At 36.1% G+C, this 16,256-nt stretch overlaps 1 protein-coding gene across 1 annotated transcript in view; it reads right to left on the reverse strand.

Annotated features, from left to right (window-relative positions):
- The window catches only part of LOC137389725 (uncharacterized), an 80,254-nt gene that overhangs the window by 49,617 nt on the left and 14,381 nt on the right, over positions 1–16,256 (reverse strand). The window contains exon 4 of the mRNA XM_068075807.1: positions 7,134–7,243. Coding sequence (XP_067931908.1) covers positions 7,134–7,243 — 110 coding nt within the window. The remainder of the gene's footprint in view (positions 1–7,133; positions 7,244–16,256) is intronic.

Genomic DNA, 16,256 nt, shown 5'->3' on the forward strand with positions numbered 1-16,256 from the left:
CTATCACTCTTTCAACATTAGAGAGAGAGAGAAAGAGAGAGAGAAAGAGAGAGAGAGAGAGAGAGAGAGAGAGAGAGAGAGAGAGAAAGAGAGAGAAAGAGAGAAACTAGAGACAGAATGCATGTCTTTCACTATCACTCTTTCAACATTAGAGAGAGAAAGAGAGAGAGAGAGAGAGAGAGAGAGAGAGAGAGAGAGAGAGAGAGAGAGAGAGAAAGAGAGAGAGAGAGAAACTAGAGACAGAATGCATGTGTTTCACTATCACTCTTTCAACATTAGAGAGAGAAAGAGAGAGAGAGAGAGAGAGAGAGAGAGAGAGAGAGAGAGAGAGAGAGAGAGAGAGAGAGAGAGAGAGAGAGAGAAAGAGAGAGAGAGAGAAACTAGAGACAGAATGCATGTGTTTCACTATCTCTCTTTCAACATTAGAAAGAGAATAAGTCGATAGTTATAAAAGTTGATAAACCATAAAATAAGTCTTGGGCTGGAGCCTAATGCATTTGCCATGCAGTACTAACGTAAAATGTTCATTTCGAGTTGAAACAACTAAACGATTGTACTAAACATAGTGGTTTGTGGCTGAATGAAACAATTCGAGCGGCAGCTGAAACTATAAAACCTATTCTAGTGCTATCATTGTCTAAAGCAATTTAACTTTCAGACATGAAAGCATGACTACACGTATAAGTGTTGCTGCCAAGCTGGATCTGTACTAGCTACTATCCTAATGCAAGGTACTAATTCTACAAGTAACTGAAGGTTTGACCCATATGATATGATGATACATAAAAACACTTGCGCAGCCTGCAGTTCTGATTCTAATTTTAAAAGTTGAAAAAAAAACGATATTCATAGTGGCTAAGACATCTCTTTGTATGAGTTGTCATTTTAGAAAAATTACCCACAAGTGAGTTTTGATGCTGTCAAAGGAGCTTGTATAATCATATTTCTTAACTTACATGTATATGATGGTTTTATGTCAAAGACACATTCAGTAAATGAGCTAAGCAAATAGAGAGTGTATGTTACACCGCTGCCAAGCAGGCCTATTAAGTCTTTGGGTACATCTATATTTATGATTAAGCTGTGGTCAACTTCTTGTTTTTTTAGTTTAAAAAACATAATTAAAATAACTTTTTTTATTAAATTAAACCAACTAGTATGCTGGCAGTTCTGTAAAAGATCAGCAGGTACACTAGCTATGTGCACAATTATTTTTCAATTCAGAAGGTGTTCGAGTGGTGCTACGGGCCAAAATAAAACATCCCAGTTTAATACCGTGTGAAACAATGTTTTTTGCAAATTTGAATATCCAAGTTCGAAGCCTGTGCAAGGGAATGTTTTTCCCAACTCTCTCAGCATAGCTTTGAACAGACGGACCGATGGATGCAGGTCTTATTATAGTAAAGATTTGAAATGTCAAGATAGCAATTATAGTATGAGATCCTGAATACGAACTGGATCTGTTGAAGGGGGTTACCAAAACCAACCTTCAAAGCATGGAAATGCTGAGAATGAAAGTGTATTCCTTTGAACAAAGTCGAGCTAGGCTGCTTTCTGACACTGTCGCCATGCCTCAATAACAGGTCTGGCTGAAGGTAAACTGTAAAGAAGGTCAATATACACATGCAAAAATAAAAGAAATAACGGAAGGGCTAGTACTGCGTAACTATCTTTTCAATTACCGGTTTATAAATATATACGCGGTTTGGTTTGTCACCACAAAGTGATGGCATAAAATATGTTAAAAGGACATTAACAATTCATTTGCTCATGTTCAGATGAGAGTGCAGATTTGAAATAGAAATCCTTGCTCAATGGTTAGACTAATTTCCATGGAAATAGCGTTTACCGAGGACAGATAAAGAAGGTTGATCGCTAAATCAACAGAGTGTGAGGTCACGCTTGACTATTCTGCTTCTTTGTCCAAGCTCCATAAATCAAAGCTTTCTATGTAACGTGATATTAAAAGAGCTTTTGTCAGAAATGATTACGTTAAAAAAAAAATGAACGTTGTTAAACTAACAGGGAAAAGTGGATCCCACCGATCCTCAATAATATCAGGGTATAAAACTGATAGTCCTTGGATCATTATTTGCAAAAAATCCCGGTTCCAGGTGTAACTAAACGGTCAAGAAGTGACAATCATGAGGAATTTTGTTTCAGTTGATGACATTTTTTTGTCCTATATACAGACAGAAGAAGCGAAGTGAAACGAGTTCACATTTGGCAAACACTATACTAGGAAAATTCATGTAGTCAATAAAATAGAAATACTAAAATTTGTTTATATAAAAAGGTTTTTCAGGTAATTTTGGAGTGCTTTAAAAACGCAGTACGAGGTAGACAATCAACAAATGAAATACAATCTCATAATAAAAGTAATAAAACAATTTTTTGTTCCAAAAAAACTGCTGTTTAATTAAATAAGCTCATTCTAGTGAATACTACTAAAATATTTCTGCGCTGATTTCTAGGTTGAACTTTGGCATAAATCGCAAATGAAAAGCACTACAATTCATGCAATGTTTTTTTTATTCCTCACAACTATTTATACTCATAATTGTTTCTGGTCATGCAAATGGAGTACAAAGGGGCTGCACCCAACTGACACTCCAGGAGTTGTCTTTCTCCTATTGCTGCACAATCATACGAGATGATAACAGATCTTAGTAAATCAATTAGGCATTGCATATTTGAGTTACCTGCGGAAGGGTAACCATGGGAACACGAGGCCAGACCATTGATACTGACCAGATGATGTCCATCAAACTAGGAAAGCTTGGCCCACTGCCAACAGCAATCACCCAGTAAAGAAGCAAGCAGCAGAAAGTATCGAATACATTTTAGAATATTTGTAAAATAGGATGGTTATTTCCTTGTGTCAGATTACACCCTGAGCAGTGGCGGGAGCCGATTGGAGGGAAATTATTCTGGTTGTGTGGTTGATATATTTAGGTTCTGAATAAATTGAAATTCAACTTCTGATCGTAGATTGGATTTATAAAACCACTTTTTATGGCTTTATTGAAAAATGTTTTACCCCTCCACCCAATAACAATCTCCCCAAGTGCCTGGCTATAGGAACTGCGCTAACAGCTGCTACAATGAATCATATCATAATTATAATAAAATAGGTCTATTTATCTCAGTTTCAAGTTTTTACCATTTCATAATGTTTTGTTATTGACTTCGTGTAACAGTTGTTTTATAGAGCTCCTGGTTGGCTGACTAGTCTGATAAAACTAATAATCGGTTACGCCAAGGATACTCTATGACGTGTACAGGTGTGATACACGACCAGTTGCGCATCACATGCGTGTAAGCACAACTCAGTGTTACTCTAGCCTTTTTAATCTTTTCTATAATGAGAGACAGGTTCATAAGGGTGTTAGGAAAAAAGATTGTCTTGCATAGGAATTGAACTCGCAGATTTACTTTTGCAACCACACACACTACCAACTGTGCTACTCAGCCAGCTTGCCAAATTTCAGAATAATTGTACATATATCGCATCTGACGATCTCTCACGGCTCGCCGGACTGTTAGGGTGCTATAAAACATAACTTATTTTCATACTTTTAAATCGGAACTAGTAGCATGGCAGCCCCGTGTGCCTTGAGAGATCATCATGCGTAATAACTGTGTGCACAATCATTCCTAGATGTAGAAAGGTGGATGAGTGGTGCCGATGGTAGCTTGCTTGGTGAGTATCCAAAGATCTGGGTTTGATTTTTGAATGGTGTAATCATTTTTCCAAACCCTCTCGACGTGACTTCAGACAAACAGATGGAAGGACACAGCTGTTATTATAGTAAACATTGAAGCTACTTTCAGCTCCTCATAAGTCATGGACTAAATTCAACTAAGGGGAAGGGTAGACAGGCCAGCTGATGGTACGATGGTATGAAGATGAGGGCATTCTGCCAATGCGTTATTTGCCCTTGTTACACAGCAGTTATACAGCATACCACCTTGTTACACAGCATACCAGCTAGTTATTCTTGGCTATGCCCCAAAATTGAAAGGTCTTGGAAGACAATCTTGGAAGATGCAAGATACTAACAAGTTTTATCGAGCTTTATGAATGGTATGCCTTCTCTGTGGCAAAGAAATATCAGACCTATTCATTTTTGATTTTTATTTGAGCTGTCAGATATTCAGCCTTTCAATTCTGATTGTGAGCACAAGAGATGCAGTCACTCACAAAACTTTCTTTTAATCTGAATCGTAAAAATTTGAATAACTTTGTTTACATGATAGCGGTGTGCCAGTTTGTGTTCAAGCCAGACGATTGCTCGGATCGTAGATTGTTCCAGAAAAATGTTCTTTTCATTTGGCATGCTTGTAGGTTGCACTAATCTGTTTCATTCCCTTTTTTATTGCCCTCTTTCCCTCCAGCATCAACCATAGATTAAAGAGATGTTATTTATAAATATCTGGCATTTAAGTTTGTCATTATTTTTTATCACGTTTAATTGAATTATTTAGTAATAAAACAACCATATCTAGCTAATTTTTAGGATGGCTCATTTCCCAACGGCAATTTTGCAGACAAGGTTAAATCTGGACATAAAAACAAATGCTAAACAAAAAAGAAATTTTAAAAATGGAATTCATAAGTAATAATAAACTGTCTTATTAAAAGTTAATTGAAACATGCAATACTATTAGGTGATGACATAATCCAAATTGTAGGAAAGCTCTTTTAGCTTTGATTCTTATCGTAATCAATTCAGTGGAGACAACACTCAGTTATCGGATTGTACCATAGCCTAAACTTGTTTTGACCCGCTAATTAAAATTGTGGAGACCTCATGCTACAAATCAATTGCATATTTAAACCTCCTAATGATGTAAACCTATAGCCAGTATGCATAAGGTCTTTGATATTTCCAACCCATTATATTAAAGTCTTTAGATCAAAAGTGCGTTGTAAGCATTGTAAGCTACACGCTGTTTATGATATCACCAGGCCAATCTGTGTCAGTTAAGCCGTATGAAAATATGTTGTTAGAGGGCCGAATAAATCATAAATGGATTGGCTATTTTAAGCATAAACATTTGCCTATTAAGTTGAACTCTGCTCGGCCATCGAACTTGTTTTTTGCTTTGCTTTTAGCTGAACTGATGGCATTTTATCCGTGTACGTATCGAGCAATTCACTCGTTAGCTTCTTTGATTAGCAGGAGTGATAAGAGACAAATCAATCCACTATGTTATGCCACTTCCTTTGAACACGACCCGAAACGAAATTATAACCACAAAATATTTAAGGTGTGACCCTGGAACTGACGAGACGAGATAAAATGTTTATGAAAGAAAGACAAGGTTAGAGGTCTGTGTACTCGCCTTCACCCGTTCATTGCCTGTTTATGGCAACAGACCTGTATATTTCCTGAACCTAGTTCAAATGCTATCACAGGCAATTGATATTTGCTTTTTGTTGTTCTAAAAGAATCCAGCAGCTGATACCCCTGTCATTCTAGCTACATCTAAAAGCTGGTACACACTATATTGTCGTGTGTCAGTGTTGCCCCTTCGACGACTATCCGTCGATTAGGTGCACTGTAAGCCGAAGGCGTCGTCGAGCCAAGGCAGATACTTGGAGAAAGTTTTGAGGTGTCGAGCCTTCCCAGTTTGCTCAGCATCCATGACAGCTTGTGCGATGTGCATCACTTGGGTGATGGTGATTGGCCTTCGAGGATTGCTTGATCCATATTTTCTTTTATGAGAGATTTTGCTGACCTAGCACTTCATCGTTTCCGCGACTGCCTTGTATCATGAGAACGCTATACTGCTGACATTTCGCTGATGTAAATGTGGAGGGTTTGTGATAATGTGAACGTTGTTATTACAGGTGATCACTGAAGTATTGTGTGATTAGTACCACCATACGGCTATAGGCCTATAGTGTAAACCAGCCTTTATGTGCAGCGCAGAATAAGTTACATTTTCAAACCCAGAGGGTAACCAGGAATCATGGTTAACTCGACTGGATATCAATACACAGCCATCTGTTCATAGACAGTCTGGAACAGAACCAGCCTTTATGTGCAGTGCAGAATAAGTTACATTTTCATTTTAAACCCAGAGGGTAACCAGGAATCATGGTTAACTCGACTGGATATCAATACACAGCCATCTGTTCACAGACAGTCTGGTGACATTTATTATCAATGCCACAATTGTCTTTCGAATGATAACAAAAATAGCATTTTTGGGTCTCTGCTTAATACTCAATTAGCAATAGATTGGCAAATTAGCCTATAACCTTTGACCTTTGTTAGCTAATAGCTTATACTTGACTAATTAACCCTCAGCAACTGTTCCTGACTGGCTACATTAAATTAAGGCATTCTTGTATAGGTTTCCTAGTCCATGTTATTAACGTTTATGTTATATTATTTGGTCAGAGATAAAATCAGAAAGTGACATCATGACTTGTAATGACCGAAGGGAGATAACTTCAAAGGTAAAGCTGTCATATATTACATATAGCATATGTAATATATGATAGCTTTGTATATATACATGATAACATGTGTATATATAATATATATATAATATATACAATGTATATATAATATAGGCCTATATACTAGCAGAATACCCGGCGTTGCTTGGGTATTAAAAATCAGCTTATAAGCAGTGATAGCGATGCCACACTTATAAACTCAACATAAACAATGCCATTTGCTGTTAGCTAGCCTGGCACAATGGCAAAGGCACATAGCGACATATATCGCCATGTGAATCCATCAAGCTCGTGTGGCTTAATTGGTAAGGGATTGGACAGGGAGCGAACACAGGTTCAAAAATCAAAACTTCTGCGACATGGATTCTATATTCCAATATTTTAATAGCTATAGCTGGACGAACTGAGCGACATACAGATACACACACAGACTTTGAGGTTTATATATTTAAATATATATATAATTATATAGCCTATATCTTCTGCAAGATATATATAGGTATAGATACATATATATACACACATGTACATATATACACATATGGATGTATAACAGGTATGGGCTGCTGTACTATAAATTATTATATAATATTGTGTAGCATACCACGTAGAATGGGCTGCTGTACTATAAGTTATTATATAATATTGTGTAGCATACCACGTAGAAGATTTCTCCACTATTCTGAATGCATTCAAGAGGCTTTGCGTATGGCTCCAACTTGGGGTAGACATGGGCGAGCCAGGCGGTAGGGGTGTAGGCATATAATCCTAAAAGCAACTGAAAGGTTAGGAGAAGGCTGACTAAAAACTTAGGCTATTTTTGCAGAATTAATAACAATCAGCAGTTTGATAGGAAGTTCTAATAGCAACTCTTATTAATCTTCATGTACTGTGAGGCTATTTATAGAATCTCGTCTGCTGCTCAGGTGCGGCGGTATGTATAGTTTGTACTTACAATAGCCTATTTAACGGATGGGTAAACCTGCTACGAGTTCTGACAGAATTTTCTTGTAAAATATGGCATTCTCGTTTAAAGATGTGGTCACATCAACTTCTATAAGATTTTATCAGAAAATATAGCTGTTCCTTATCATTTTGGTAGATTTTATCGGAAGGTATAAATAGTTTTCTATCATTTGAGATTTTGTTTGTTTTTTGTAATTCGGCTGTCAGAAGGTTTCAAGACGAAAATCGACAAAACTTGATTGCTGTTAAAACACTCTAAAAGAAAACAAGGTGCTAGGACTTCCCCAAATATGGCATCAGGAATTGCGCTTCCTGCTTGTCCTTCCTGTTATGACATTGGCTATTGCGTTCAAGTTGCAGTGTTATGCGCCTCTACTTACATATATTCTGCTTGGTATTTTTCCATGATTGCTGGAATAAAACTTCAAATATAGCGCCAGATACATTGTTATAAATGTTTCAAATGATTTAAAGATAGTTTGGTTAGAAATTGTCCCGTTGTTTTTCTCTCAGTGATGTGTAAATATATGAATACCCAGCGCTGATGATTGGCTAAAGAAGAGACTGTATAAACAGGAAGTGTGACTATTGACATCATTTTTGGAAATCTGGACAGGTCTTTTTCTTCTGAATGTTTTCTTTTCTTGTGACCAAGTTTTTCAATTTTAGTCTTGAAACATCCTGACAGCCGGATCCTTTAAAGCAGCGAACAAAATCTCAAATGATAAAAAATATCTATAAATTTGTTGTGATCACATCTTTAATAATTGCAATACTGCATATACTGTAATACATCAGCCATTCAAGTTATAACATTTTTACCTTATCTCACGATTGCCCATTGCATTAAGGCTCACATGATTGTCTCTATGAGTGGATGTTTAGTTGGCATTTCAGTTGAATCAGCAAATAAATCTACCAAAGCAGAAGATTCATTCTTTCTGAAATGCAAGCTTTATGATGATTGGTCGATCTGGAGATAAAATGTTATTATTAGATGAATGAATAGCAGAAGCGCCGATTATTGCCAGTTTAATTCTTAAACCGACGATGATTTCAGTAGGAACTTTGTCATGGGATTGCGCTACATGATAAAAGATAACTTTGTGTTGATCTTTGATTTGAGTAAACATTGCATTGCTTACTCAATTATTTATGAAGGAAATACTTCTTTGAAAGTGCATGTTCGGCAAAACAAAAACTGTTTCCAAATACTCTCTCTTCTTCCAAAGAGTGTGTCAGACGTGGAAGACTACTGGGAAGCAGACGTCAGCTCATTACGTCAGCTTCACAATGATAAACAGATATGTTAGTTTAGGTGATTGTCAGGGAACTTTCTAGCGACATCCAATAGGGATGGAACAAAAACTTTCGGGGATTTTTGCTGGCCTGTTGTTACAAAGGTCACTCTTAGGTGAGGTCGTCTGTTCAGCTCACATCAGAATAGTTGCACTGCGCTATACCTATGGGTTAACATTCTATATACAGAGAAAGTTCTATGTCAGATACATTCTATCACAATAGAAATGCACATTTATTCTTTTGGTAAACAAGCAAGTTTCCCAATTTTTTTGTTTCAGTCATAATCGAAAATAAAGGTTTCTGGTTTTTTGATTAGAATTGCAACAAAATGTGAAAATAGTGGAATTACTTAATTTAGACTAAGACATAACGACCTCTCCAATGAGAATATTGCTATATCTTTGTTGTTAATAAATCACATGTTTAAAAATGCTAGACTAACTAATGGATGGGACACAGCTACACCAACCATCATGATCTTGAGTCTTCAGTCTAAGAATCGAAATACAGATATTTCGATTTAGCTCAAGTCTTGAATTTACTGCTAAAAATGTTCTAAGATATAAGTGATAAAGTCTTGGTGAAACGAAAAGGAAGCATTAAGTATAACAAATGACCTTACGACCTTACGACCTTACTTTGGTAATATAATAAAATGAAATGAAGCTGGGCATGTCTATGTGATTTCAACAAGCCTTTTTGTAATCATCCGAGAAAAATGTACAAATTTTGCGAGGGTGGAATGGTTAGCCTTAAAACTTGGCTGTCTGCCATGTTTCCGCATGAAATACAACTGGTAAATATTTTGACTAGAATCTTGTTTGCTTAGCCATCCCGTTGTCCCGTGTTGTAAAGCGTCATGCTTTCGCACTCATGAGCAATACAGTTTAGGGGAATTCATATTTTCTTCGGATGACTATAAGAGGAACTTCATGTGTTGATATTTCCGGACAATATAAGCTCGTCGCCCATCAACCACCCAATCAACTTGGAGTTGATAGGCACTTAAACAATAGATAAGCACTTGAAGAATCTAATTTTAGCATCTGTTATGTACTCGGCATTCATTAACAGAGAATATTGTAACGTTATCTACTGCTGGTCGATCACAAATTGCTTGTTCCTAAACCCTTTATGGAGGGTGGAGCAGTTCATAAAAGGTCATTATTAAATATTATTAAATTATGCTCTAGAAGAGTATGATAAACGTTGATTACGAGTTTCGTAGAAACAATGCTGTCTATTAAATTGGCTTAAATCCAATTTATAGCTTGGAAGTACTTTGGACACTTAAAACCTAGCAGCTTATTATAAGGTGAATGACCTAGCCAGCTCTCGTGCACTGAACAAGCGTGATATGACGTGACGGATGTTCATGGCAGCCGATCTGAGCTCCGATCACTTTCAACTATAACTGCTTGTTAAGTTTAATGTATACACATGATACAAAAGATAGCTTTATGAGAACTGACCTTTCGTTCGTCCATTTGTTCATTTGATGAAACTGAGTAGCTGACATTAAACAAAAATCTTTGATCCCATGACCTTTTGTACTATTTACTTACTGATTGCTGATTGGTAGGTTAGTGAATGATTATTATTTGTTAAACAGAGTGTTTGCACTTGAGGAAGTGAAACTCATCATCGGCCACAATAGACGGCTACTACTACTACTAATATTAATAAATTATTACTTGTTTGGGGCTAAAAAGACTTTCGGAGAGCTCTATTGTAATTATTACTATTTTTTACGATTTCTCATACCAGCAGGTCGAGAATTCTTTTGAGTGAGCTTCTTGTTTGACTTGCCCGACGAGAATAGAAGAACTAATAGGGTATTCACTTGCCTTTTTATTATTCCTGTTCAAATTTTGGCTGATTCTATGATCTAAGCTACTACAGTCGAAGGTATAATTGATAAACATCTGCCTAGCCTAAGTATCTTTGTCGGAGTAGAGCTAGTAATGCCAAGCAGTATGAATGGCAGCATCTGGGCTCTATTGGTAATGTATACGGGTCAAGGCCAAATACAAACTAACCAGGAATATGGTAAAAAAAAATTGAGTTTTTATACTAAGGTATAGTGAAGGGCAGACCAGATGTGACCCGGTTTGGTGAAAAAATAATAACCCAGTGAATCAGAAGGTTGGTGTGCTTAAGCTGAGCATATTTGCTAGTGAGAAGGTGAAACGGCTAAACAATTCAACAGAACTAGGTCACACTCACGCAAACATAAAACGCCTTATGATTTCATAGAAGAATTCCAAGAATGTCTCACTTTAGAAGCCTTCAGGATACTGTTAGAGCAATAAGAAAAAGGTGTAGCTTTTTGCCTCTGTTTACTGCTAGTTCAGCCCTCACCGCTCTGAACAATATGGCTATTGTTTAACAATATTTAACTCTTTTATAATACTAATGAATGAAGTTACACCCATCTAATTTTGGTATCACATTTGTTTATAAGCTTGCCAGTTGCAGTGACCACCTGTTGCCAATGAATGGTGGCTGCCAGCATAACCTGACAGCCAGCTGCTAAAGTGCAATGTAATCAATATTGTCTAGTATGGAAGTAATTTATACTCTCTGTGAGTTTTTTTGCTTATAAAACGAAATATAGACCAGAAGAATTTCTGTGAAATATTTTTGAATCGTAGCGGATAAGAAGGAAAAGACAGTCTAACACTAGAGTCATACAATACTCAAACTATATATATGTATTATTTTATTAATATCATCGATGTTTTGAAGGTCTCCAGTTGAGCTAGCTCATAAGCTTTCCAAAACCCTTCACATCATTTGTGACACATTCCTGACAAATTTGAAAAAATTGGCCTATTTTATTGTTCACAGCTGAAAACAATGTTAGCACCTTTTTAGTGAATACCAAATATATTGTGTTAAGGCAGGAGGAAAAGCTCCAAATTATATATATTTTCAGAACTGCACAAATGATTTCAAGTTTTCAAATCTGGTAGAATGACATTTTGTTTTTCACCAAACTGAATAGCTCTTTGTTTTTAGAGTGTAAAAAACAATTTAATGACAATGCTCATTGCAAAACTAACTTAGAATCAAAAAGGATAATATATTAAATTCTTTGCTAGCGGGTAAAACATTTGCATTATAAGAAGGTATACCGTAAAACGTCTGATTAAATGCCATGGCGCTCTAGTTCTCAACTTTCCTTTTATAGTAACAGTCAATGAGAGACGGCATTCAAATAGAGGCTGGCGTTGTATTTTTCAAACGGCTTGTCAGAATTTCGGAAGATAAATTTAGCCATTTTACGGGCGAAGCGAATGTCACCTATATTTTACCCTCTCTATCCGATAGAGCAATACTGTACCTTCTGGATGTAAAATATCTGCCGTATCTCAACTATAAATATATAATAAATATCAAATATCTCAATATAAATATATTGAGAAACCAAGAAATATCTCTACTAATTGATATCTATTGCTTGCAATTAACATACAATTATATTATAGCCTGTTTACTGCTTTGCAAGTTGTTGGAACTATCAATTTTTATTTCATTCTTAATTTGAAAACATGTTTTTACTTTATATCTATATTTAATAATGCTGCATAAAAGCCCATTGCACTCATTGATATGTTTGCTACAGTTTGCAGCCAGAATTAACTTTTTATGTGCAATAGAAGAGGAGTTATGAGCGTCGATCCATTGTAAGCTGTGTTAAGATAACCACAAGGATGCAATTAAATAATATACAATAAATCTGCAAATTTATAAGTTATATAATGATAATCAATCAATGTTACAAATATATACTTTGATGAACAATTGACATAAGTCAAACATACTTATATTACGTGCAGAAATGTGAATTAACACTTTTTTTAATATTTGCATCATTTGCTCAAATTGCCGCATTCTGATAGCTGTTTTTGATGAAACGAACATATTCTGGCTGTCCAATACCTTCCACAATGTCTTCTGACCTCAACTCTTTTTCTGCACTGCTGAATTAATCAGTATTAGCAACCATACAGTTTTTTGGCAAAGCAAAACTTTTACGCGACGCATTTAGCACAAATACAATGCGTAAAAGTTTTGCTCTCTGACCTTACCTCACAACCTTTACCCTAAAACTAGTTGTTCATCTACCATCGTAAATATAAGTTGTTTTATATATACATGTACTTCGAAGTATCAAGACTGCGTTAACCAAGAAACTACTATTAGCCTGAGACAGTTATTAATTATTTATATGGTGTCGCTTTCAAAGCTTTGACAAAAAAAAAACGAAAAACTTTGAAGTTGGACAACGAGAGAATTAATTGCTATTGATGTAAACGATTCATTATTGATTTGATTTTGTGGACACTTTTTTACTGATCACTTGGTATTATGGGTTTGTAAAGATCAAAGATAGTCAAAGTGGTGGTCAAATGGAGGTGGCATTCAATTAGAGAGTGGCGCTCTATTCTTCAACCTTTCTCTCAGAGTGGCGGTCAAATAGAAGTGGCGTTCAAATAGAGGTGGCGTTCAATTAGAGATTTTATGGTATCTGCTATTGTTTGCATTGGTAAAACGCGTATCATAAAACTATGTTTGTAATATATTTATGTCTACTGGGTAATAAAAAGAATGCAATTGCTACTAAACACTCTTCAAACGTTTTTACAAACAGTTGATAGCAATACAGCGCCACAGGCCATTGGCAGCTAAGGTGACTATTATAGACTAGTACCCTGGCGGTCTAGTGTGCTTTGAGAGATTGTCAGGCGTAATAACTATACATACAATTATTTTGAGCAGTTGCTAGACCGCCAGTCCATCATGCAGAGAGTCATGAATTCGAATTGAGTATTTTTCCAACCTCCAACCGTGGCTTTGGACACACAGACTAACAAACATGGCTCATACTATAGAGAAGATTTTTGCAAGTCTAGTAATGACATGGTGAACATGGATGGTTATAAGGACTTGTTGACTGGCCTAAAAATGTGCGGTTAGTACAAAGGTACTTGTTAACACTGCATTAGTTTTAAAAATATTAATAACTATTAATTTTTTAAAAATATAATAGTTAATTAATGAGCTAGCTGTTAACCAGGGATCAGCACCATGACTATCTATGCTTCTGTGCATGTGGGTCCTCTTTGCTTCTTCTTTTTCTTGTATTTTTACCTGCTATGTAGGTACTTTTTGCCATGAAATACAACAAACAAACAAAAAATTTAAACAATAATCTCGAGTATGAAAAACAAACTTTAAAATACAAAAAAGAAAAACTATGAGAAAAAAAGATAATGAGATTATTGACTAGCTGTGGTGAGTGTCAAGGTTGGGGCAAAAAATAGGAAGAGTTACGGTCCACGCATATAAGAATATTTTTATACTCTGATGAAAACATTGCTTGAACGACCTCAAGATATATACAAAGAGCAGCGTTACTAGTAATAGCTTACTTGCATACTATACTTAGTTAACTTACAATGAAAATCTCTGATATTTTTCTTGATTCTTAGTTTGAGTTTTTGTAGAAAAGCAAACATGCAGTTTAGAGATACTATGTGTGCTAATACACCTTCCAGAGCTCACAATACATTCAATATATTACCAGCTTTATTGTAATGTCTGTTACTATTTTTATAATGAATGCTCATGGAGAAGCACCGATTTTTAAGTCTCTAGCTGTGCCCCTAGTTAGGCAAATCTGACATGTCACAGGCAACTATTAAATTTTTAGAAAAGTTGCGTAAATGGAATTTCAAAAATTGCTGTTCGATATGCCTCCGCTTGTTTCTGATTTTCATTTTTACTAAAGTTTTGGTGACAGGAAACTCAGTTTTCCAATTATGATTATGAACAAAAACAAACATTCAGCTTTTACAAAAACTGAAAAATAAAAGCATGCACAACCTCACGTATGCGGTGTGGTGGTACATCTGTTTGACATGTCTCAAATAGCCAGAAGGTTCCAAAAGCTCCAAAATATTTCCTTGAGTTGGCACAAGTCTATGTAACAACGGTGTTATTGCTGCTACGTTTTTAAGCTAAAAATTTTCCAAGTAGGTAAGGGAAAAAATTAACTTTAAAAGAAAGTTGGTTATTGAAGGCTATTCTGTGTTGATAGATTATTTTTGTAATTTTTGGCACTTTGCTTACTATGATGTCATAGAAAAGGATGATTTCTTTGTCATGAACCGAAGCAGCACTGTGATTTGCTCTTTAGTTCCTGCTGCTCTGTTGTTAGCAGATTTATTAAAGTTTGATTGGCTATACCAAACCTTTGCTCGTATTATGCAATAAAGGCAGCAAGTCAGTTTACACGCATCATGTTTAAATTTTAAACTAACTGTTCTTGCAGATGTAATCTTTAAATAACAGGAAGCCCTCTCCTGAAAAACATTCCCAAAGGAGTGTTAGTTTTCGACTTTGCTATTCAGGCCCGTATTCCCTGAGGCGGCTGGCTGGCTGAGCCGTCCCAACTTTTTAGGATTTTTCTGCGGCTAAGTACAGTCAAACTCGGATAACTTGCCCTCAGATAAAATGTAACATTTCATCTCGAACACGAGGTTAACTCAAACGGATTTGTTTGGTATGTTCCCACGCAAAAATAAATTGCTTCAGATAAATCGACCTCAACATAATTTACTCGAACAGTTATTTGCCCAACGGCTATGGAGACAGTTTTTATCGCTGTAGAATATCACTTTATTCCAAGCCATAGTGACAAACATCAACTTTTAGTAGTTCTTAGGTGTCATTATTATCATCATCAGCGGCAAAATATTCTTGTTAACGACTTTTATAAAGGTTTGCAAAAGGTCAAGTTTTACCAAACATCCGCTTGGCCATGTCCCATCAAAAGCGTAAAAACCTCCAGACAAACTTAAAATAAAATCGGAAAAATTTATCTTTGTTAAAACGCTCAAAAGAAAAAGATGTCTTTTTTCTGACTGTTTTAACTGCGATCAAGTTTTGCCTATTCTAATCTAAAAACGTCCCGGCAGTCACATCACCTAAAACAAAACGAATCTCAAAAAATAGAAAAATGTTGATACTTTCCGATAAAATCTTTTAAAACTTCACACGAGAGGCTCGGCTGAGGCCCTACACAAAAGAAACCTGTTGGGGGCTTACACCGCCCCCTTCACACCCCCAGGTGTTCATAACTAGTCGTCTAACATTAACCACCCCAACTTGCAACCAATGAATACAGGCCTGTTGCTATTATCCAAACTGACTTTTAATTACAAACTATATACAATTCATGTTGCTGTCTGGTTATACCTGTGGTGACGCCACAGGTGTGTATGAAGCATAAGGTGTTGCCTTGGTTTGTGTCTAGCTACCATTTGATTGATTAATTTTGTTAAACATTTGGTTAAGCAGCAGCCAATGTGGAGCTTGTACTACCACTTACTACAGTGGACCTTTTGAAGTACGGTCGATCTTCGGCATGTGATTTTGATTTGCTCTAGTGTTGGCATCGTGGGGCAAAAATTTATTAATCTGGAAACCTAGAAACCCATAATAA

The sequence above is a fragment of the Watersipora subatra genome, chromosome 3, assembly GCF_963576615.1.
Source record: "Watersipora subatra chromosome 3, tzWatSuba1.1, whole genome shotgun sequence".
Lineage (NCBI taxonomy): Eukaryota > Metazoa > Bryozoa > Gymnolaemata > Cheilostomatida > Watersiporidae > Watersipora > Watersipora subatra.